This window comes from Hermetia illucens, chromosome 4 (assembly GCF_905115235.1).
Source record: "Hermetia illucens chromosome 4, iHerIll2.2.curated.20191125, whole genome shotgun sequence".
Taxonomy (NCBI): Eukaryota; Metazoa; Arthropoda; class Insecta; order Diptera; family Stratiomyidae; genus Hermetia; species Hermetia illucens.
In genome coordinates, this window is record NC_051852.1 from 126,456,044 (window position 1) to 126,482,510 (window position 26,467).

Below are 26,467 nucleotides of genomic sequence, written 5' to 3' on the forward strand. Positions count from 1 at the left end.
AATTTCTGCAAATAATAAAATATACGCAGTAGTAAAAAAGGAATACGTAGGACATGTCGAGAAAAGAATGGGAACGCGGCTTAGAAATGCAAAGAAGAATCACAAAGGTATTGGTGGAAAAGGGGCTAGAAAACTGATAAGGACCTCACTACATTTTCTGGGCTAGCTATTCGTCAACGCAAATTCGGTAGAAGGAATGAAGCAAGAAATTTCGGCAACTTTCTTCCATAAATGTTCTAGAGACAAAAATCCTCAGCATCAAAATTGTCCAGCAGGCGAAGACAGTTGGTGCAAATGGCGCAAAGCGCAAGCTAAAGGAGAACTGCATAGTTTTCACCACGAGAAGGCACCTTTGACTGAAGAAGTTCAAACAGTCATCAAACCAATCTACGAAGATTTGTCACGAGATGATCTCTTGAACAGATGTTTAGGAGCAGAGACCCAGAATAACAATGAGTCGTTAAATGCATTGATCTGAGCTTTCGCTCCTAAACACCTTCATTCTGCGGCCAAGGTCGTAGAAATAGCCAATTTTCTGGCTGTAATTAATTTCAATAAAGGATTCAATGGCATTCTCAAAATCCTAGTGACAATGGGATGTCAAGTTGGTCACATATGTCAGGTTTATGCCGACCGTTGTAATGAAGCGCGAATTTGGTGGTCCGAACGACGATCGACTGACCTCGCTAAAAGAGCCACAATTGACACCAGAGAGCAACAATCGGCCTTACAAGACTTTTTTGAAGAAACGGAGGGTGCTCTCTATGGACCAGGTATAGTAGATTAATGGTGAGCTAAAATTTTACTGTTGATAATCACATTTAAATTTTCAAATGCGTTTTTCTCGAAACTGCATCTTGAAAATCGGCTGCCACCATAGCTCAAAATCTATCCAACCGAATTCTTTGAAATTTTCACGGCTTCTTTAGTACATATTTCTACGGTCCGCAAACTAGGATAATTGCAATCGGACGGGTAGTTTTTTTTTTATTCATAAAAAAAGCCATAAAAAAACACCAAAATCCAAAAAATTAAGTTTAAAAGCCCACCAAAAATTTACCTTTTAATATTTTCTAATTATCCTAGTTTGCGGACCGTAGAATATTGTCCACATTAAAATGCCGTTTAGTTTTTTTACCTCAGATAAACACAGCGCCCTCCAGCGTGGCAGCAGAAAAACACCTTTTTTTGGAGATGGGTGCATACATTAACACCTATTCCGAAAATTAGCTACTAAATCAAGCTGAAAAATTCATCACATATACTAGAGATATCAATAAACATATGGTGAAAAAATCACGTTTCTATCTTTATCCAGTCCTTTAAAATAATTTTTCAAAAAAAGGCAAAAAAAACGGCCTTCACACGGGATGACCCCCTTAAGACAGCACAAAGAAGCTGACAAGAAAAGTGCTCTTCTGGGATTGTCAGTCTTCCTCGACGAGGAAGGTTAGACGCATCCAATATTTCGATCGGAGCCAAGCATTCCGCACTTCTACCTTCCGCCCATTTATTCGTGAAAATGCTGATGACCGATTTGCACATAAAGAATATGCATCTAGGGCCTCAGGACCTACTGGCAATAACAAGACAACGGTTCTGGCCTATAAAGGGGAGAAATATAGCAACAGTGCATCTATTGTATAAAAGCAAGGCCGAAGATGGATACGCAGATGATGGGTAATTTACCACTCCGCCGAATTCAACCAGCGCGTCCTTTCATCAATTGTAGAGTCAACTTCTGCGGCCCTATCTGGATCCATTATCGTTCATACATCTGAGAAAAGAGGCGGTATGATATACGAATGGATTTTAAACAGACGATGGGGCAAGAGCGGGGATTCGTATAGTGAATCCACATTATAACTTGTGGAAATGCTGACGCCCATACATGATTGGATTTCAATCAGGAGCGTCTTCGTATTGAAAATCAGAAAGACTTAAAAGGTATTGAATTCTCAAAAGTATTCCCGCCAAGAAAAAATAAATATACTTATGAGTAAAAGATTCCAAACATTTATTTGTAGAGCCAAAACCATAAGGGCCTGGGAAACTAAACAATTAGTCTATTGATGGTAGTTAGTTTAGTTTAGTTGGGGGAGCCGCAGCTCCAAGCACTCAGACCTTTGCTAGGCCCATTGTACTATCCACTATCCACGGAGATCGCCTTTTCATCGGTCTCTCGCCGACGACATTCGCAGGTTTTCGCGGATCTGAGAACATTCTCCAGAGACAGAGAATGGGCAGACCCTTCGTTGAAGAAAACCTTCCCAAAAACCTTCTTGGTCCGATCTAGTCCTGCTTCAGAGGATTCTTCTGTCGAACGCAGGTAAAAGTTCGCAAATTTTCCTTGATAAGAACTCAAGCCTCCGACCAATACAGGATAACTGGCAAAATTATTGTTTTATAGAGTAAGGGTTTTGACTGTTTGGTGAGGTGTTTTGACGGGAAAAGATTTTATAAGTTGTGATAGGCATTGTTGGCTAGGAACAACCTTGCTCGAATTTCGCACTAATCGCCGCCTGCTCGATTTGAATGAAAGCTGTTCGTACATCTCGAGCTATTCTTCCCATTATAGTCAACATTAGCATAGGCCATTAGTTAGGAGGACTTGAAGAGGATAGTGCGTCGGCATTTAAACCCGCATTACAAATCACATTCACCAAGGCTAGGTTCAAAAGGATGCATGATAGGACATTTCCTTGTCCTAAGTCACTTTTCATGGTCAAAGGTTCTGAGAGTGATCCTGGTGCGTTATTGTGGGCTCACATATTGGTTAGGGTCAGCCTAATCAGTCAGTCGGTGCACCGAATTCTCTCAAGGTCATGTACAGTTTCACCCTGCCTATGATATCATACGCGGTTTTGAAATCGATGCTCGCCATACATGTGAAAGGGGGTATATATTTTTTCACAGAATATAGTCGTGTGGGGTGTAAAATGAAAGCGCTGAATTAATACTTTTCGAAACTAATATTTTTGATACTGGATCAAACATAGGGGAGTGAGAGGTCAAAATATGTGCCCCAAAAGTGTCATAAATGTCGTTTTCAGAACCTATCCAACCGAAAAACCAGAAAAAAAACCACATTGTGCATCCACATGAAATCTAGGCCTCAAAATATATCCCATTCCGTTATTTGCACAAATAATAATAATAAGTAGATTATCATGTTTTAGAAAATTACCCATGGGCATACTTTGTGAAAAAAAAATTTACAACCCCCTTTCGCATGAATAGGCAGCCCCCCTTCACACTCAACACAAAATGAAGCCACTCGCTACATGTAAAGGGACACACAGACCACATGTTCTCACGAAATGTCGGGACAATCGCTCAAACAGTTTCCGAGTTAATCGACTGTGACAGATAGACAGATAGACATTGAACCGATTTAACAAGGTTTTGTTTGACACAAAAACTTAAAAAGACAGTTAATTATAAATCTTAATTTATTTTCGATTTTCAGGTTTTCTCTTCCAGTACTAATATTCAAATGAGTGTAACTCAAAGAAATGACAATCTATTAAATGATTTTTGGGATATGACGATGAAGGAGTGAGATAAAAGGACCTTTTCTTCTATTTTTTTTTATAGCCACGGCAAATACCCTTTCAGCTTTCAACGTTGCAAATACCAATTGTCCTAATAAAAATGCACCTTAAATTTCATCAAGTTTTCTAAATTAGAGGTAATACAAAAAGAATTTGAAATCATAAAAATTTGTCTTGCAAATACAGAGAAGTCGGGAACCACTTGTTCCCTTCATCAGTGCTAGCAAGTCTCTCTTAACTTGTTAAGTGGTTCCCGAAATATCGGTATTTGCAAGACCAATGAATTAGCACTGATGAAAGGAACAAATGGCTTCCGAAATATCGGCATTAGCAAGACTAATAAATTAATACGTAAGAAAATATTTGTTATTATTTTTATTATCAACCGACTTCGGGAAAATCCTTTGAACGTTTCTTCCTATACTAAATATCTCCATAAAAATGTACTTACCAACTGTTGTAATTTCTTAAATTCCTTCGGATTTGTCCCCGGTGGCACAAATTGTAGCGCATTCTCGATACGAACTGGAGTTGAATGTGTTGGCGAACCATCGGCGACCCACTGAATATTTCAATTCAAATCCAACGCAGAATGTCCAATGAATAAATCCGGACAGATTTCAATCGAACAATTTCGCAGAGCATACATCAGCGTATGGATAGACGAAAAAATGAAATGAAAAAGAAAGAAAGTGATCATGAAAATATTTGTTTGAAATTTGTAATCGGTCAAAAAAGCTATTAGCGACAAATTAGTCTTTAAAATTACACTGTTCTCCCTCACTTAGTTCAATGAATGAATGAATAGTTCATTCATATGAATGGATTGTGATTGGAAATGAGATTGGCAAAAATGGGTTTAATTGTGAAAGCGCAGTTAGAGATTGATGTTGATTAGATGGTTGATTAAAAAGGAATTACAAAATAATAATGAAAATAAATTTTGTGCCTATAAAAACTGTATGGAAACTTACATCTAGAAACGTAATTGCGAACCTCGCCTCTGGTTGAACAAATCCGAAATTTTGTCGCTAATATTTCTTGACTAATTGAAATCTCAAAACAATAGTCTCATGTTATCACATATTTCATTCTTTTTACGATACTTCAAATATTTCTCGGAACATTTCCATATTAATCCGAATATTCTATCGAAGTGGTTTAAGTACGAAAAGAAAGAAAGTTTTAGCAGGCACAAAATTATATTTCCTCCGAATTTTATTTAATTTTTCCCACTTTGGAGGGGAAAACGATTATATAATTAAAAAATTATAAATATTAAAAGAAGTTAGTTGTGCTATAGAAATTTTATTGGTTAAAGAATAACATTTACACTGTCTTTTGTATATAAGCGGCTGGGTATATAAATTTATTGTTGCTTTTCATTTTGAAGGAGTCAAACAACAATTAATCGCGGCTTTCTTCCTATAGCATGGTTCGCGTTCGAATGTTTATTTTAAATGTCGTTATATAATGAATAAGACAAGATTTTCACTAGTAACATTTCTGTTCAAGCAGTTACATTCTATGAAGACGAACATTATCGTTTTCTTTTAGGTAAATATTGCGCAATCTAGGTATATATAGCATTTAGGAGTATTTTCCTATAAAAATTGTCCAATGGGTACTTTGTAGGTATTATATGATTCAGTGAAACGCATGATTATATTTTTTATGAGAATTGAACAGAGCATTTAACATAGTTATTGTGAGAGCAACGATCAGCTCTCAGAACCAATATCGACCTTAGTTTACTTCATTTCTATTTTGAATATCAACATCTTACAGAATACTTCTTAACAAAATAAAAGTGTTACTTCCTTTTTAAAGGTTGGAACAGAAACAGAAAAAAAATTGAAATAACAAAGAAAAAATATCACTTCTGATGACTTCTGCTTAAGAATTAAGTGTGCATTGGAAAATTTGGGCCTTTATCCAGCTGCCTCGAAGGTTGCAAATTGAATGCATAACTTTGAATCAAATTCAACCCATTGAACATTATAAGCAAATAAGCAATACCAAACTCGACAAGAAGCAAATAAACGATTATTTTAATAAAAGCAGGGAATTCATGCATGAAATTATTTTCTAATTTAAAATTTCTGTTTCTCGCGGAAAACTTCATATTACATAAAACATTGTCAAAAAATATCAACCATCTTCCGGCATATTCTTCTATTTCTCTCACCCATTTTCAATAGTGTTTATAATTCTTTTACTAACCAGTTCTAAGACGTTTATAATTGTGCTCAAACTAAATAAATTTTTGGCTTTCTCTTCACATAAAAATTTATAATTTCACTGGGAAAATCACGTGTTATTCTTTCATATAGTTATGAATAAAGCGTTGGAATGTTTTAATTTGACTTTTGTATAAATGAAAATAAAAGCATAAAACCATCACCATAACAAAACAAAATAAATGTGCGAATAAAATAGTTAAGACATAAAATGACTAAAAACAACCGAAAATGATAAAAAAATGGCACATGACTATTTTCTTTTCGTTGCTCCTTTTTTTTGTTAACGAATTGAACAATTTTTGGTATGAGTTGCTAAAATTTGCTTTAGTTTTTTCAGAACAAGTTTTGGGAGACAAATGTTTTATTTTTTTTTATAAAGGAATGACTTTCTTATTGAGTTTGCTTTTTATCTTCAAAAGTAATAATCTCTACCTTTGTAATTTTCTTGGGATCCGGTGTACCAGTTTCGAGTACTTCCACCTTCTGGTACACATTCGGCGAGTTGAGCCATCTGGTGCGATCTCCTCCTTTGCGTAGGTCGGATTTTTTCCAAACTCTGAAAATAAAGTGTTTCGTTAGGGATCGAGAAAATATTTTTCGTTTCGCCAAACTCAAAATAATCAATATTAAAATAAAAATACAAAAAATGATAAACTAACTCAGACGTAAGCCGTGCCAAGCCCGAATGTGAAAAGAAGAGAAGGTAAATAGCTTCAGTCTGAATGGTTGTGGGATACAGCAACTTTTCAGGGGGTAGGTGAGGAAAGAGCAAAAACTTTGTGGTTTTGCAGATGACTCACTGAGCAAGCTCTCACCACACCTTACGGTAAGGTATAAAATACACTGCCAACAATGAGAAGAAAGAGGTCTTTGAGCTCCGATATGGATAACTGGCGGAAGTAGTCTAACTTGATGACTGGGTCTGGTAACCGTAATCCGTAGTACGGCTTCGAAACCGCTAGTTATGAAGTGGATCGATATCTAGGCGCCACGATGACCAATCGCCACAATCGGCGACGACGACCACATCACCAGGGTGGGACACACAACAGATGAATGTGGCCGAGGGAAGAACATATTTTACCGTCAGGCTGAAGTCGTATAAAGAATTGTGTGCATAGACCACATCCCCAGGCTCTATGTACCTTCAGCAGCTCCGAGATTCCGACCTCATATCAACTACGGGATTGCGTCTCGACTGTGTGCAGATATGTCCCAACTGCAACTACAATATGTGTATTATGATGACGTTTCACAGTCTGGAGATTCGCAATGCTTCGAGTGATAGAAAAGATCCACCATGGAAAGTGACAAATCATTGATAGACTAACTGCAAGAATTTATCGGAACTATGCCATCCCCAGTGACTTTTAGTTGAAATTCTGGACATACTAAAGCAAAAATTTGTTGTCCTATGCAGTCAAACTGCGAAAATCACTCGAGAGGTGTCCTACGTAAGGAATCAGCGGAGCCTTCTCAGATCATTCAACAAATCCCAGCAGTGTGCTGATAGTGAATATTTCCGGTAACAGAAGCAAAAGAATATTGGGGTGGAAGGCCAAACCTACTCCTCTTTCTCCCTTATTTAGTGAAATTGGTTAGCAAATTTAAAGGACACCATGAGCTACCGTCTGTATGCTGATCACTCTCTGCGCTTGACACAACTGGCAAATGTTCTGCTGACTTATCTGGCAGTTCGATTTTAGAGTAAAGAGATCCATCGAACATGCGCTCATGGAAGTCGCGGATGCGGGTTCTCGCGCTGAGACCTTGATCTGCACAGGCAAGGATAGAGAGAAATATATTGCTTGATGCTGCGGAAAAAGTGGAAGCACTAGCTCGAAATTATATGTTAAACGGTTTCTACTTTTATTTCTCTGCCTATTACTGTCCCACCCAAAAAAAACAGTTGCATTCAAGTCAAGTCTTTCAAGTTTCAAGTCAGAATTTCAAAATTCCGAGAAATGTATGATGACATTACGCTACATAACATGGAAGTGTTACTAAAGCTTCAACGAAACCAGCCTAAAAATCCTCAGTACGGGTAGCTGACTATGTGATAAGAAATAGAAACTGATGGTAATTTAGTCACCAATCGGCGGAAATGATACGTCATCTGAGTGAAATTATACGGTGTTTCCAACGATTAATTAATTGAAATAATAAAAACTTGTTGTTTCTTTTTCGTTGGTGTGGATATTTATTCTTGCAAATACCGATATTTCGGGAACCACTTGTTCTGGATAACCTTTTCAAAAGCTCAGACGGTATATTGTTAGCTCTCGGTGCGGTCTCTAGTTCTAAACTTGTTTTGTGTCAATAGCTTTATCCAATCGTGACCACTCTGATTTTTACTAATTTAGAAGATACTATCACCTTCAGTATATCTTTCCGCTTCAAGAATCAATTTATCTTTATTATTTTCCTTATTTCAAAAGTTAAAAGTAAAAGAGAGGTGAAACCGTGTATCAATTTTGCTTTAAAAATTAAACGTAATGGTGGAACCTATAAATTTCTTTAGAATATCCAAATTATATGCTTGCCATAAGCAGTCCAATATATGTAGTGGCCAGCAATGAAATTGTCATATTTCCTCAAACGGTGATCTATCTACTGCTATTTCCTCTTTATAATTAAATAGCCAGTAATGGAGCTATTATCCTCCGTCAAACGATGACTTATCTACCGCCATTTCTTGTTGTTTTTGTCCAGGGCAGAGGCAAATCATCAGACGTTGCCTCGCCTCTGCCCTGGGAGCAGCGTGATTGGTATTACGGTATACAAGAATACAAGAACTTGTTAGCACTGGTGAAGGGAACAAGTGGTTCCCGAAATATCGGTATTTGCAAGAATAAATATCCACACCAACGAAAAAGAAACAATAAGTTTTTATTATTTCAATGATACCTCAACCTGTGAAGATAACGTATTTTTTCAAACAGAAAATTCAGAATTACGAACAGTCAATAAGGCAAATTCTAGAAACACACTCTGACAATCAGGTGAGAGTTAACACTGAAGCCATCCAGAACACAGCCCTCCGCAACACCTATAAGGGGGAAATGGATGCAGAGATCCTGGAGATGAAGCATCAACAAATGACCTTCACAATCGCCTGAAGAACGTGATCATAAATACGGCCACAAACATACGGTGATTTGTGCCCCAGCCGCAAAAAGAGTCGGAACGGCTGGTTTGACGATGAATGTAAGCTAGCAACGGAACGGAAGAATGCTGCATTCTCAAAGTACGCGGGCACGCACGGCGACTTATCACGAACTCCGGCAAGCGGAGAAGCGACTTCACAGACAGAAAAAAGTAAGCCTGGGAGAATCAACAGGTCCGTCAACTCGAAAAGTACAGGGAACAGCCACACCAGGCGCGGAAGTTTTACCAACAAGTCAGCAGAATGAAGCTTCATACACTTCGATGTTTATCCTGCCGAGACAAAGAGGGAAATCTGATTTCCGACAGAATGGGCATATTGGAGCGATGGGTTGAGTACTTTGTTGAACAACTGAATAACCAGAACATCGGCGAGTTGGAGGTCCCGCCAACTGAACACGACGGACAAATGCTGCCACCACCAAGCATAGAAGAAACAGTCCGTGCAATTCATCGGCTTAAAAATCATAAGTAGCCAGAAGCCGATAGAATTACAGCCGAATTGGTTAAATATGGAGGCGGCCAATTACACCAAGTGGATCATCAACATGTGCTCAAGGTGTGGGACAGCGAATCAATGTCTGACGACTGACAAAGAGGCATTATTTGTCTCATACTTAAAAAGAGAGATATCACACAGTGTAGCAATTATAGAGGTATCACGTTGCTGAGTACCATCTATAAGATATTCTCCGCTATCGTGCTCGACCTGATAGCTCCATACGCCCAGAACATCATTGGCCCATACCAAAAAGACAGATCAGATTTTCTCTCTGCAGCAAGCGATGGAAAAACTGTTGGAATATGCACATCAGTTGGACCATCTCTTCATCGACATTAAAGCCGTCTACGATAGCATACCCCACGGCCATGAGAGAATTCGGTATCCCGACGAAATTGATAAGACTGACTAGGCTGACCTTGAGCAATGTGCGAGGCCAGGTAAAAGGAGCAGGATCACTCTCAAGACCATTCGACATCAACAACGGTCTACGACAAGGGGTGCCCTATCATTCGTCCTCTTTAACCTGGTCCTGGAGAAAGTGATCCGTGATGTTAAAGTAAATGCAAGAGGTACGATCCTCTTGAAATCCACCCAACTACTGGCCTATGCTGACGATATCGACATCATAGGAAGAACGAGCCGAGACGTACAAACTACCCGGAAAGTCTATAAGGGCAATATCTATGGTAGAAAAAGAAGACGAGGCAGACCCTGCCTGATATGGAACGATGGCGTAGGTCAGGACGCCAGACAGCTTTTAGGGATATATCGAATTGGTGGACCTCGGCGCAAAACCGGGATGTCTGGAGTTCCTTGGTAACGCAGGCCTAGACCGGATACCTTTTGTTGCGCCGTTAATGATGATGAAGACAAGTATCACAGATCGCATTGAAGGTTCAAATGAATCTCTTGGAAATAATACGATATAAAAGGACACGAATAGGTATCCTGTACAATAATTCCGGTCGATAAAGTAAAAATATTGCGATAATCCTAACAAAGGAAGATGAGAAAATAAGCTAAAATCTACTAAGAAAGGGTAAACTACGCGCATAAGGGTTCCTGTAGTTTATAGCTTGAACATTTAATTCATATATTCGGTCTTATTATTCTCATACGATTTAATAGCAATATAGGGCTACTACAAGGTTGGAATTTTCCATTTAATATTTAAGGAATCTGAAAATCAACATTAATGTTTGCAGCAGGGAGAAGCAATGGGCTAATTGAAATTGGACCTTTCTAAAAATCGAATAAGAATGAATAACCTAAGAAGTAACTTTTCTAATGCATACCCTTGTCTATAGAGTTCTTCCTCCTCCAATAAGTATCCCAACGATGATACAGCCGGTGGAACTTCAACATCATTCTTCGGTTTCGGCAGATCAGATTTAACAAGCGGATTACGATAGATATAACCAGTTCGGAAACCGCCATTATCCAGCATACGCATCAAAGCCTCAAATTCAGCACCACCGACACGCCACTTAATTTTCTGTTGTCGCGGTTTCTCCTTATTATCCTGTTGTTGTTGCGATTGTTGATCATCGGCAGTTTTTGGCTGTTCAAAACCTTCTGGTGGTTTTCGTGATGCATCGTAGATAGCTTTACGAGCTTCTTCCGATAGAAGGACTAAGTTATCGAGTCCAACTGGCAGTAATTTTAATTGAGTTTCACATGCTTGTACAATATGATAGGCAGCATAGAAGGCTTCTTCAATTGTTTCGCCACAGCACAGAGCACCATGGTTGCTAAGTAGAAGGACTTTAGAAATTGGACCTAGCGATCGGACCAATTTTTGTCGTTCTTCAGGCTCATGCAATGATCCCGTGTATGCGTGGGTAGCAATCTCTCCTAGCACGGCTGAATCTTTTGTCAATGGCAAAATTCCAACTTTCAATGATGAAACGGCTACGACGGGATTACAACCGATGTAAATTATACATCGAATATCTGGACGAGCTGCATGGACGACGGAGTGGAGAACATAATCTAGAAGACAAGGAATGAAATTTGTGTTACTCTGTTGCAATAATCAATCGAAAATGTTTGCGAATTGGTTGTTTATTTTTCAACACTTACGAGTAGTATTTATCCCAAAGTTCGTGGTACCCTGCTCGACAACAAATCCTTGCATATCTGCTTTATTCAGTGACGATGCTGTCACTTCGTGATACATTAATCCAAATGGATTAACCAAAAACAACTCTTGATCGGCATTCAATCGAGCGGTGATTTGTGCGCCTAATCCTTGCGTCCAACCATACAAATCTAATAGACGGAATGTAGCTGCCAATTTACATCTTAATATCTTTTCGCCTTTCTCATAGCCCATTGATTCAACACCACGAATATCATTAATAGGCAAGACACAATTGCTGCTTTTGAAGATGTTGCCAATGCGTGAAGCTGGAACGCCAACCATTTCCGATAGCTGCTGCAATATACCTGAAGGGCCACCATCTCGATGTGCGTCCACTATACGTTCAAGCTCTTCGCGAAAAAGTTTAGAGCCCATTATCGCTTCAACACGTTTACGCCGTTCCATTTCACGCATATCCTAAGGGTAAATGGAGAACAGTGATGTGATCAGTAAACTAGTTGAACCACTTTGCAACTTAATTATTTACCGCTTCAATATCTGCCGGTCTTGACTTGTTATTTTCATCCTCGTCTAAAGTCACGTCTAGACCATTTTGCGACGGTTGCTCAACTTCGGTCATTTTGTAAGTATTTTGATTTAAAACAAATAATTAACTGGAGACACGTTCAACTTATCTGAAAGGCAGAAAAGACAAAGGTTAGCAACTTGAAATGCATAATATCTCTTAAAGTTGTCGCTGAATCTAAAGCGATAATTTTAAGGGAAATAATTGAGCCTGGTATGTACATTCACGCAAATTTAGAAATCACACAATAACAGAATTTGGTGGAAGCTAAGCTTGTTGTTGGCCCTCTTCCTATACTAACCACCTACCAAAGAGAAGAAAAATGATGAAGAGGAGGAATTAATAAAAAATCATTATTTCCCTTTACCCAGTCTACTTTCCAGTATAGAATGCATTAAAAAAATTATTACTAAAATAACCGAGGGCTATTTACTGTATGTCTCAAGTAGGAATTCTATTTCCCGCCTCATCGTCCTCAACGTGCATACATGCATTTATATTTACTCACATCTAAAATGAGACCAGGCAATTCACCCAAAATAAATATCCAAAGGAAATCCCTAGAATTCTAAATCACATTCCATTAAAGATTTTTTGTCTTGTACTTATTCTGTATATTCTTCTCTCGAGTGCCATTTAATCGAGATGCGAGTGACGCCTCATCTGATACAGGGAGCATGTGTTAAAACAAGAACCATGAAGTGCCAAGTGAGGCGCTTTTCCTTATTGCTGGTTCAAATGACTATTGTTTGAACGAAGACGCGGTTGTGGAGAGTAGGCAATTTTTAGAATTGGATTTACTAGATTTCAATTCAAGATTTATGGGTTGATTAAAAATAGTGTTGAGCGGGGGAGAGCAAGGAAAGTGGGACCATTGAAGTTGGCGTTTGATGTTAGAATTTGATACAGAGGAGAAATTTCGAACATTTAGAAGATCTAATCTTACAAATCTTATCAATTTTTCATTGAGCCTAGAGGAAGGAAGATTTTTTCTGTGTTCCATTATGTTTCGTATTGTAACGGAAATAGACAGATAGATAGGTTGAGTTTCGGTGATAAAAATATTTGGGAGATAGTCCGGGATTCATTACTTGAGAAAAAAGGAATTTCTGTAACAATTTTTTTCGCATTCCTTGAAATCACAGAAACTCTACATCTAAGCTAGTTATAGATCCTGATCATAATACATTACGCTGTTGCAAGGTGGTTGTTTGGTTGCAATTTTTAAAGACTTTGAGACAGATTCACTGAACTATTGCAAAATAATGAGACCGCCGAATTCGGCGTTTCGTTAAAGTAAGTATAATAATAATCGGTGGCGCAGCAATCCATATTGGATCAGGACCTTGTGTGTTAGAGCATTTCATTCAAAGCACTACAGTGCACAGGGGTAATGTGTTCAGTATCGCACTCACTCGAGATTATTACCCTGATTTGGCTTAGGTACTCATTCCCGACTGACTCGACTGGTATCTGACATCCAGTCACGATAACAAATTCCTCTGCCACCAGTGAGATTTGAATGGCGACCTTCCGCTACGATAGCCCAGCGCCCTAACCACTTGCGCCATCCAGACACAGATTAAGTAGTCTGATGGTTAAGGGATTCTTCCTTGAATTAAGAAGCAGCGTATATCTCAGTTCCCATTCAACGATCCAGACGTCACAAAATATTATTTAAGAGATCCACATGTTAACTCGAATTGACATAATTCGTCCTTACGAAATGGTTTCCAGAAATTCTTCCCGGATAACAATAATAATATAAGTCCGCCGTGGTCGATCCAAAACCCAGTTGTGAAAGGGAGTGAAAGGGAGACACGAAGGAAAGGACTATGTAGTCTTGTAGGTAACTCAATGAGGAAGCCATCACGATGCCGAACAACTACAGATAAAGTAAGCACTCATCTAATGAAGAGAAGAAAAAATTTAACGTCTGGTACAGATAACTAGCGGCAGTCATCTGATTGAGTCGACGACCAGGAACGTGACTCCGCCAGATGTAGCTGTTCCAGGACAATCTATGGCGACCACTTCAGTAGGAAGTGAACTGCTCCTACTGCGAAATTATAACGGCGAGGAAAGTACAACATAGTAACTGCCCCTTTTTGAACCAAAATAATCGTCGCAATAAACAAAGCCGACTGTGCAGCGGGAAGAACCAAGAATACTTTATTACTCACACCGACACAATCCCAACCATCCCCAGAGCGCATATTAGACTGGAGGTCATCGCAGAAGCTGGTAGCTGAGAGCCGATGATGCCAGAAGTGATGGCACCAAAACACCATGCTGCTAAACGGACAACAGATTCAGTACTCGAAGAAGTAGTCTTCTTCACCGTCCATTAATTCCTTATAGAATTTTTAGAAATTAATACATTGCATAAACCAAGTGTTCCCAGACTATGCATCTGCAACAACTTCGAGAATTCTTCCGCAAATTAAATTACTCCTTTAGTGGAAAAATCAATGCGCAACTCTAGTCGAAGAAGCAGAAGGACTACCAGGCATCCATTATAGACTCGATACTTGTAGGATTGACAAATAGAAGCCACAGAAATCTGGTTAGTTACTATATCGATTACGCCAAGGCTTTCGAAAGCGTCCGGTATACCTGGCTAATCGATGTCTTACGTCTGTATCGCACTGAAGAACTAGTAGGTTTTGGCGGCAGTCATGGAAGGGTGGCAATACCACCATGTCCGAGGGTACCAACACCTCAGACCCTATCCGAATTCCCAGAGGCATTTTCTAAGAGGAGTCATTATATTCTCTTAAGTTTTGTATAAAACTAATCCCCTTTCATGGTTACTATAAATGGTGCTAGGGTGTATGGTTTTAAAATAAAATGGCTAAGCGCTAAGCGGGAGCTGACACTCTTGATGTGTTTAGATAACATCAAGTTTTATGCGGGTTCTGATGACTATCTTAAAAGTGCGTTGTGCATAGTTGACATGTCCAGCCGAGATACTCGAATTGAATTTGGTTTAGACAAATATCGAATCCAAGCCGCATGTCCGACATAACAGTGTTGACCTCCACTTCGAAACTATGACCGAGACAGATTTTTAGAGGTACTAAGGAATTATGCAAGCAACCCGTGCTTGAATTTGCTGATCTGTTCTTCGAATTGCTGCAACATGTGACGTTGATACTGAAAAAGTACATTTGGGGGAAGAACAAAAGGGCACTAAATGTGTTCACCGCATATTGCTGAAACGGTGTTTCTACCCCGAATTCTTTCATTTAATTCATCTCATAAATGCTCAATTGGATTAAAGTCTGGACTTCGAGCTGGCTATGACATTGACGGTACATTCTCCTCCTTCAAATATCGATGTACGGTTTTACTTTATCATTCATGGAAACAAAGTTCTTACCCATGAATTCCGCAAAAAGCATAACCCTAACCCAAACAGCATTGTGCAATCTATGTGATCTGGGGCCGCCAATTGAGCTTGTGATGAAGACAAGATCTGTTCTCGCTTCTGATGTCATGCCTCTCCGTATGCAGCATGGGACGAATCGGTTAGAAGGTCTTCAATATACACGTGCTCAACTGTCATTCCCGGGCAAACGCATCCTGCATTCGTCTGAGAATAAGACCATCACCCATTGTTCGATCGTCCAATTGACATGACACCTTCAATTTTGAAGGCAAGCTTGGTGGTGGGCTGGCCTATGGGCTGTCAATTTGAATTCAGCTAAACGACTTCTTACTGGCTACCGGCTGATATTGACTCCTCTTTTTGTAATTGTTATGCCAGTTTAGCTCCATTCAGATGCCGAATTCTCAATGAAGTGGTGAGAACATAATGATCATTCCATCGAGATATAACGCATTTTCGTCTAGACCCACGTCGCATTGTGTAGCCTCTAGTATGGTCGTAACTCATGTTTGTAAAAGGTTTATAGGTATAATCAAGTAGTAGGTGGAGAACGAGAAGCGCAGAATCGTTCATTCAACATTAGAAACGCAAGAGCATTTTTAGCTGCATTGCTACGGCATCGGTCCAATGTACGGAGAGGCATTGCGCTGTATGTAAGGCGATTCATCAAAATACTGAAAGCATATCCGGTTTACCGAGATGAGCCACAGGCGGCTCTCGGTAGTTCTACTTACAGAGAAAGCAAACCTGATGTTCTGAGTTGACAAGAAAGGTCGCTCTACGCATATTATTGTTGTTCTTATTCCCCACAATAGCAACATTGAACGGAAATATCTGAAGGAAATGAAAATGAGCCACTGGCTTCCAATATCACAGAAATTCGACGTCTCGAGAAAGTTATTGTTTTGTGGAATTTTCGGTAACTCTAGGCCCACCACCGGCTACCACCATAAAAACCCCTATAATTTTTTAAGTAGATAGCATCATCCAAGCCCAATCGCTTGGCACCTAGTGCTAGTGTTAAGTAAGATACGATATCAGTCGAGATTGTGACAACTCAGAAGTAATAATAATAAGGAAAATTGCATTGAATCCTAAAGAACTACATATTTTCGATGGCTATAGTGTTCCTAGTACCCGCAACCTTTTTGGAGGATCTGCCAATTTAATCTCAGCTCCACTGCCATGATTTGGGTTGTGGTTCATTTCTTATGACTAAGCCCTACCGTTCGGGCACTGCTAGTAAGTGAAACGATAGAGGTGTTTCGATAGAAAAGCGGTATAAAACCAGTATTACTAACGTAAGGTCACTCCGTGGTGAAAATTGGAACTTTAGTCACCTGTTAAGGAGGGTGAAGTTTGGATATCATATAAAAAAAAATAGCACGACTCGGAAGTTCGACGTGAGTAAGCTGGAAGAACAGACAATGGTAGCATGCTTGGCACTGTTACACAAGTATGTCGACTTGAACATAGAAAAAGCGAGGACGAAACTTTAAACAGGAAAAACAGTACCTAAGCGTTTATTTGATAGCAAATGGAAGGAAAACGATGAATAGGAAGACAATGGGACCGTTGGGAGAACTCTGTTGTCAATGTCGAGCGAAAGGACTGTATATAGAAGGCCAAAACCCAAATTGGGTTGCCGCGTCATTGAAAAGAATAAACGCAAATATCTGACTTATTGCTTTGTTTCTATAACATTTAATTCTATTTGTTTCATGACTTAATATGAAGTCTGATGGCCTAATACGAAGTCATTGATCAAATTTAGGAATTGGAGGACTGTCTTAACTTTCTGAAAATGCTAAGGTGGGTGGAAACTCCACCTTAAAAAATGATAGGAAATAAAGGTATACCTGCCTTTTTTTCCGGAAGCAACCTTCTACCGAAGTTTCTTACCTTCGTTATTAAAAAGAAATACCATTCTTAATAATTTCGACCCCTTTTTTATCAGATTCGATATCTTAGGAGTACAATTTAATATAAGCTGTAGGGTTTAGTGGAACTGCCTACTCCACTTCTAATTATCATACTTTCTCTTGGGTATTGAAGCCCACCAGCATCACCTGATTTTGGTTCGGCTTTCCGAACAGGCTTTCCGAACAGCGGGCACTAATAGGCCGTCTTCATCGAGAGGCAAGTATTCCCGCCGATATCCCGATGCTAACCTTCCTTGATATTTCTCTCCATTGGTTTACCTGCGCTAGAAAGTGTGGGAGAACTCATTTTTTCGAACCAGACTCTCCGGCAGTTAATCTAGGAACCGAGATAAACTTTTTATTACAGTTCACACAGTTCTACTGGAATAAGTCTTTCGATGTCTCCTCAACATACAGGCACCCAACTAGGAAGGTTTGTATTGTGTTATCTTTCGGGGTGTATGCGAAGCGTAAGCTTTTCACTTTCCTGTAGGGTTTCATTACCTTGCGGTAGTATATCACCATACACTAACTCTGACGTCCAACTTTTTCAAATTGCCCAGATTCTCCATGCACTGTGGTAGGTCGCTTTATATATGACTATCATTAACGTCCACCGCAGCTACGCGCCATCGTTGTTGATTCCTCGCAATGTCCTTCAGCTTTCCTCACGATTTTCGAGAAGTTTGCGCTCTTCCTCTAATGTTCTACGCCACGCATAGCACGACTTATTTTGAGATAGTGGGTTTCATTGCATGGTTTAACTCATAATAAATTTGTGGCACTTTCTAAATTTCTGACTTATCTGCTGCCAATTCCACCCTCTCATCAACAGGTCCGTGTTGATCCCACTCGTACGTCCGTGAAGCTCTTCATTTGTAATTGTCTCGAGCCAATTTGCCGCCTCCGTCCCCCATAAGCAACGTTTCTGCCTATTAATATTATTAGGAAGAGCGTGTTATCCGTTAGCCTGAAAACCTTGCTTTTGTTGGTATTTATCTTTGGTCCAAATCTTTTTGCTTCCTTCTCCATATTCAAAGCCATTTCGTGAAGCTCCAAAACTCGATAAAGCAGCAAACAGATGTCATTAGCGTAGTTGAAGTTTATGCGGAAAGACGACAATGTCTATTGAAATCTTCAACTTTTCCAGCCAAGGCACAACATGAAGCATGCAACCATAACGAGAAGAAAATGTATCAATGACAAAATGCAACCTTGATCGACTCGATCACAAATTTCTCAAAGATTTTTCTTCTATGTAGAACATAACATTTTTCATCATCATATGTGGATCTGATAACAGCTATTAGTTTCCCCGGAATCCCCCTTCTCTGTAGAACACTCTAAATACACGCTTTCTAGGAAACAATGAAGAGCAGATTAAACTGGGGCTTAAACGAATACAGGTACAAAACGAACCAGAGCGAAAATCAGTTTGTTCTCTGGAGATCAAGTTTTCAAAGTGTCCTCTAATGCGTTCCACGATTATTTCAGCTATTATTTTCGTAACAGCAGAAATCACGCGGATACTCTTCCATTTTTTGCACTTACAACAGGTGCCTTTTAAAGGTTTTGTGTGAAATAAAACCTTGATTCGATGTCTGTAGTCCGTTTGTTTGGTCTGTCTGTCACACTCGATTTACTCGAAAACGGCTAAAAAAATTGTCACGAAATTTGGTGATACTGCATGGTCTGTGAATTTCTTGTCATGTAACGGGAGGCACCATTTTGGACTTTGTTTAAGGAGGAGAGGGGGATACCCCCCCTATACATGTGAATCGGGGAGTATATTTTTTTCACAGAATATGGTCGTGTGAGGTATCAAATGAAAGGGCTTAATCGGTACTTTTCGAAACTAATGACATTTTTGATACCGAATGAAACATAGGAGAGTGAGAGCTCAAAATGTGTGTTCCAAAAAGTGTAACAGCTCTCGTTCAAAAAATCGAAAAAAAAATCACAATGGTGCATCCATATGAAATCGGGGACTCAAAATACATCCCTTAATAATATAATGCATAAAATGGAAAGTTTGACAAAAATCCAACTATTATTAACAAGATTATAGCAGGTGAAAATTGTGTATTTCACGTGAATTTATCAAGATGTATATGAATCATCATAAAAAGTCAACTCATATGAACGGCGGTGTTGGAGTTTGGAAATACATATGCAATTGACAAATTGTCGGAGTTTGGAAATGTCATATAATCAAGGAATATTTTGAATTGAACGAATGGAATGCGTGAGTAGGAAATTTCTCACAAAATATGAACACAAAACCTTTATACACGAAGGGTCCAGCTTCTGGTATTCCGACATGTTTGGGAATCGAAAAGATCATCCCCTCTGAAAAAAATTCCAGGTTTTACGAGTGAAATTGGGAACTCTGCGGAGACTGCAGGATGTGAAAGAAGCGGCTTCGCAGGAAAACCGTCAATGCCAGCACCTCTACTTCGCTTCAGCATTTTTATGGCGAAGATAATAAAAGGTGAAACTTCAACAATCACCTGCAGGTCCTTACGTGACGCGATATACGGTAGCGAAGTGGCCTCTATGACACCGGAACGCGATGTTGTCAAAACCCACTTTAGCAGTGAGATCACCCGTTAATTGAGGTAAAATCTTCGAGGAATCCAAAGCCCAAAGTGAAATTCTATAACACTGTATTCTATTTTCAATAATATTTCTTCTCGTTATTGGTAACATTCTGTATGATGCCTTGTCCGAAGAAGATCAAAGGCTTCTTCTGACTATGCCATCTTTCCTCAAACATCTTGATAAGGCTGATAATATTGGCTTGCTTCACACCGAGTCTTCGTCCTGACAAATACCCTATCCCAGAGGGATTGACGAGCCTAGAAATATGTAGCGCAGAGCACTAGACCCGGTGTGGTTGAAGAGCTATGCCTCATTTAGGGGTAATAATTTGGAAGTTTCCGTCTTAAAATTTGCACTCCTTGAACTTTTATTTTTGTTGCTTAAGAAATTACATCAAATACTTAATGAATTGAAGAATCTCCAAATAATGCTTCCAACTGCACCAACACTAGTAGTGTTCATTCGCCTATTAACAGTAACTATTCAAGCAATAAGATGCATCAGTTTCTTGGTTCCTAGCCTTTCTCCATTTTTAACTTGTAGTTGTATGTACGATGAGCAATGAAGCATACATAACTAGTTTAACTCTAAATAACCGCTCAATCTTAGTTAACAGATTTCACCGTCTTAATGTCACTTCTATGTAAAGTCGAAATATACGAACTGACTGACCAACATCTTGGAAAGCTTTGCATATAAATCTATGAATGGCATGCAGACATATATTTGTTAGAAAATAAGTAAATGTTTTACTGTTCAATCTGCAAACAAGTTAAATACAGAAGTTAACAAGTCCCATTTTATAATTACTGTCTTCTCTCGCTAAAGAATTTCCTCCGGCAGGCCATCCATCATTTCCAACTAAACGATTCAAAAACAAGTTCTGTATGACTTAATCGAATTTGAATATTCATTACGGAGGCAATATTTCATCCACATTATTCCCAGCATACAAGATCCGCTCGTAAAGAGAATCTATGCAAAACCTCACTACATTTTATGCAATGCATTCGTAACCGGTGATGCGTAAGTTAACGGCATTTCCCTCCACATATCTACGTAATTTTACATAAAAACCCAACATATTGCACAAATAAGCCAAGAACTACATATTTATATTCTGAAGAGTAGACTCCCAACTGCCAGTGAAAAAAGTGAAAAAAGTAATGAATAATTCATGGCGAATGTGGAGCAGAGTTGAATAAATGAATACGTAAAGGGGCATGTGAAGTGGCCGGAGTTCAATAGATGTAAGAACCTGACAAAGGCGACGACGTGCAGGGACACTTCTTCACTAAACAATCCACACTCTAACTGCATTCAAGTTCCTCGTAAAGTCTATCATTAATTTTAATAGTGAGAGATGCAGCCACTAGCGTTGATTGAAAACGCCACCATTCAACAGCATCCAATCTGCTTTTTCTATTTCTTCCCTTATTAATATGCAGCGTGATCGCAATATTGCATTTATGAGGTCAGCCCCAACTTTACATATTTAAAAACTCCTCGATGGTGCTTGCCGGCATTGTAAATTTGTTTTCATGTCATGTTTTTATTAAAAAGATATTTCTGACTTGAGGAGACATTCGAGATGAGGAAGCATCTTATCATCGAGGCTAGACAAGTCAATCAGAAATTTAAATAGGCATTTTTCATGATAACTTGAAAATTCCGAGCTCGGTGCGGACTTGCAAGTATCTACAGACTCGGACGGCTTTTTTAACAAAAAGTAATTGAAGCTTCCTTCTTTGCAGATTGAATGTGTTATGTCATAGTTTGCATCAGCGTTACTATAAATAGACAAGAAAATGCAACAACCTCCATAAATAGTGGAACTGGGTAGAGATTATTTTAGCATTGAAGGTTCGAACATTTATAGCTGGAAATGTTACAAGAAGCGAGATAGGTAATAAAGTATCTGAAAGAAATCGATATAAATTCATAATATAAATAGAAACTCAAAGAGTTGCAGAGTTTCAAATTGACGTTTTTATTAAGAAAATCGATACAGGAAGACTATTTTTCGAATTCGCGGCCAATTTTCTGGAAAATTTGGGAATGCATTCCTTTCATCATATACTGGAAAGACAAGTCATATTTTCTGCCCTAAAACTGCCTTGCCGAAAAATCGTGACAAATTTCATTATGTTTTAGATATTTTGGAAAACGATATCGATATCCGACTCAATTCAACTCAATTGGGATTATCACTCAAACACACGTATAACTTGCAATCTTGACCCACACTCGCTCACCGCCCCTTAAAAAGTGCTAACCTCTCAAAGTGTAACATTTTCGAAATCATAGTAAAATTTGCATTTTCAACCGTACTCCGTGCGGAAGAAAGGATGGGGAGGTTATCTAGGAGTAAGGAGAAGGTCCTCCTCCATTCACTCCATGAATTGCGGCGACTGCACCCCCTTAAAAATGTATGGCCCTCCCAAGTGTGATAATTTTCATGTTATAACGATAGGATTTAAATTTGACTGCCATCCTGGATGAGAGAAAGAAGGGTATGATAAAAGAAGCGAGAGGTTCTCTCTCTCTCAAACCCTGCTAAAAAAATGCGATCACCTCCCGCTATCAAAGTTATCGCGCCTCGAATAAGGAGTATTTTATCATCATGATAAAATTTGATTTGCCAGCTCCACCCCCAAAGAAGAAGGCGGCAAAAGAGAATAGGTAAGAAGAAGAAAATGTTCCCTCCTTTCTAACACCCCTAAAGAATTGTGGCGACCATCTTCCCGTTGTGCAAGGGAGTATAGATGAAGTTACCTCCTCCCGCACCTGCGTGGATGTGGATAGAAAGGGGAGGCTATTTTACTCCTCTTACATGCCCTCTTGACACTCTCCCCTACCGGCGCTTCATTAACGTTCACGCCCCTACAGAGAAAACTGCAGACTCGGGGTGCAGGCGAGGACCCGCCAACTGAAGAGGACGAACAAACGCAGCCACCACCAAGAATGAAAGAAACAGTCCCTGCAATTCATAAGTCGCCAGGAGCCGATGGTATTACAGCCGAATTGGTTAAACATGTACGCGACCTACTATGCCAAGCGGTTTATCAACTGGGTCTCTCAAAGTCTGGAACAACAACAACTGGCCAACAAGCATTATCTATCCCATACTTAAAAAGGGAGATGTCATGCAATGCAGCAATTATAGACGTATCACGCTGCTGAGTACCATTTATAAGATATTCTCCGCTATCTTGCTAGACCATTTGTGTTTTGTATATCTGCCTGTCACATCCAATTTATTCGGAAACGGATAGGCCGATTGCCACGAAAATAGGTGAGACCATGTGGTCTGTTGTTCCCTTTACATCCCGCAAATGGAGCCATTTTATGTTAAGTTTAAGGGGGCACCCCATATATGTGAATGGAAGGTGCAACATTTTTTTTTTCGCAGAATGGGGCCATGTGGGGTATCAAATGAAAGGGCTCAATTAATACTTTTCGAATTTGGTTCCGTATCGGGTGAGAGGAGAGTGGGGGTTCAAAATATGACCAGCAAAAAGTGTAACAGGTCTCGTCCTCAGAATTTATCTAACCGAAAAATCTGAAAAAAATCACAGTGGTATATCTAAACGAAATCTAGGCCTCAAAATACAACCCGTTCCGTTTTAGAAATTTGCCCGGAAACCCCTCTTAAATTCATGCTAGAACTAAAACTGGCACTTGAATAATGGATAACATAAGGCATAACTTTGGGAAGTTTGAAGAAAATCCAACCTTTATTAATAAAGTTATAGAAGGTGAAAGTTACATTTTGTGTGAATTTCGTGCATTCTAAAACGTGTATGACGTCATCATAACATATCAATTCGTCAATGCAACAATAAAGTGAGCTCAGGCTAACGAGAGGTTGCAGGGAAACATTTTTAGTTTTCTAATCATTTATATATCAATCTCAATTACTTCAGACAGACATATGTATGTATTTATATGTATATGTAAATGAAGCTTTGGGGTAGTGCCTAATTCAGATGTACACACGTATACTTTTATGCACGAAGTAAATCGAAAATAAGTGTAGGAACATTTTTTATAAATGCATATAAAATACAGTATTCGATATAGGCAATGTTTGTGTGTTTAGCGCAAGCATAATACCTACGTCTGTAATATGTACATATTTCTTGTAGATTGAAAAAAATATGAAGGAATATTTTTTTGAGCCATACACGAATGGAAAAATGCGCGTAGAAAGTTTCTCACATAAGATCAACACAAAACCTTTAATCCGAAGCGCCAGCCTCCGGTATTTCGACTAGTTTTTTCATTTATGGGTGGAGGTGGAAATCTCAAAAAGACGCTGTTGCGCCAAGTTGCAGGTCGTCATTCAAACTTCCTCTTCCATTCGCGTCAATAGACGGGATCAGGGAATGGCTCCAGCGGCCTTTTTCGGAAAAATCCCACCGTTGTTGCCATCTCTTGTAAAGCTCCTTCCTAGCCACGTATAGTAGGATGGATTTCACCACTCCTGCGATAACCAGCTGGCGACTACATTTTGTCCCTACAATATTAGGCATCATCCTTTCCAGAGATCAGCTAGCTTTTGCTGCCTTCTCGCGTGCATAGTCCAGGTGCCCCTTGAAGCTCAATTTGGAACCAATTATTACTCCCAGGTATCTAATGATCGATTTTGAAACGGATTTTGACAGTGTTGTTTTTCCTGCGATTAGTAATAAGGACCGCCTCCGTCTTATTTTCCGTCAGGTCCAATTTCACCATTTGAAGCCATGCTTTGATGGCATGAATAGTTTCGTTTGCATGTAGTTCCACGTCCTGATGGTGTTTCGCAACTACTACCACTGCCAGGTCATCTGCAAAACCAATCAATGTTGCCTCCTTTGGCACTCCGTCATACATCATGTTCCACAGAAAGGGCCCCAGTACGGAGCCTTGGGGAACACCTGCTGTCATAACATATTCCTTCGGCCCGTCGTCCATCTCGTACCAAAGAAGTCTCTCCGAAAGGTAACTTTCGATTATCCGAGCTAAGTAACCAGGGACACCCACCTTAGTCAGGATGCGCTTAATCCAATCCCAGTAGGTCGAGTTAAAGGCATTCCTGACATCCAGCGTCACCACAGCGCAGCACTTATCAGCGGCCGATGCCTCCCTGGCCAGGTCTATGACCGTTGCAATGGCATCGACGGTAGACCGCGTTCTGTGAAACTTGTACTGGGGCTCCGATAGCCCACCTGCTAGCTTGACGAACAGAAGCAGCCTGTTGTATACTATCCTCTCCAACATCTTCTTCCACTGCGCGAGAAACACTTCTTCCACTTCTTCTTTGCACCCGATTGCTATCTGTTTCGAACTTTCACGTCTACTTTTCCACCTGACCGCAACAACTATCAACTGTCTTCTCGCTAGATTTGTTTAGCTCCAGCATCAGATCCCCCTTTTGCTTACGCCTGACAGGACTCACACTGCCGCCAAAGCTGTCGATTCCGGATCGGCTTCGACTTTCCGGAGGATATCGGCGCACATCTCCTGATGCGTGCATGTGCATGTCCAGAACGCATCCACCGAGCGTTATCCACACGAAGGGACGGTGTCGGGAGATTTGACAACATCTATAAGATAATCTCCCCTATCTTGCTAGGCCTGATAGCCACATACGCCCAGAACATCATTGGCCCATACCAAAGAGGCTTCACTCCAGATAGATCCGCAATAGATCAGATTTTCTCTCTGCGGCAAGCGATACCTATGATAGCATAGCCAGGGTAAAACTATACACGACCATGAAAGAATTAGGCTGAACATGACCAATGTGCGAGACCAGATAAAAGCAGTAGGATCACTCTCGAGACCATTCAACATCAACAACGATCTAAGACAAGGGGATGCCCTATCATGCGTCTTCTTTTACCTGGCCCTGGAGAGAGAGATTCGCAATACATATGTCAACGCAAGAGGCACCATCCAGTTCAAATCCATCCAACAACCCGAAATGTACAGTCTAACTTCATCCAGAGCGAACAGGCGGTGCAAAATCTTGGGCTGCACATCAATGAAGGCAACACGAAGAACATGGTGGCAACGTTAACCATACAGCTATTAGGAATATCGAATTGGTGGACTTCGGTGCAAAACCAGGATGTCTGGAGTTTTTTTTCGAAGGCAGACCTAGACCGGGTACCGGTTGTTACGCCGTTGATGATGATGATGTTAAAAAATCCTTAGCACCAATTGACGAAGTCTGGAGAAATTAAGAAACGGAACGAGAATTGATTACAGACGTAAGAAAATCCAAGCTTATTTATATGGGTTCCTGTATCATCAGCTATAGTTGGTAGCCATCGGATGACGAACTTCGAAGCAATTTTAGCACAACTCGATGAAACTACAATAGTGAAAAAATCGTCCAGAGATCCGTGAATATTGATAAGAAGATTTGAA

At 39.7% G+C, this 26,467-nt stretch overlaps 1 protein-coding gene across 5 annotated transcripts in view; it reads right to left on the reverse strand.

The window, feature by feature from the left end:
• The window catches only part of LOC119655218 (protein hu-li tai shao), a 179,154-nt gene that overhangs the window by 24,133 nt on the left and 128,554 nt on the right, over positions 1-26,467 (reverse strand). For all 5 annotated transcript variants that reach the window (XR_005249888.1, XR_005249887.1, XM_038060997.1 and 2 more), the window contains 5 exons: positions 12,098-12,245; positions 11,550-12,027; positions 10,763-11,459; positions 6,230-6,353; positions 4,006-4,116 (listed from right to left, as the gene is read on the reverse strand). Coding sequence is in view for 3 of the 5 variants with exons in the window: in XM_038060997.1 (XP_037916925.1) it covers positions 4,006-4,116; positions 6,230-6,353; positions 10,763-11,459; positions 11,550-12,027; positions 12,098-12,190 (1,503 nt within the window). In the remaining 2 variants the exon portion in view is untranslated. The remainder of the gene's footprint in view (positions 1-4,005; positions 4,117-6,229; positions 6,354-10,762; positions 11,460-11,549; positions 12,028-12,097; positions 12,246-26,467) is intronic.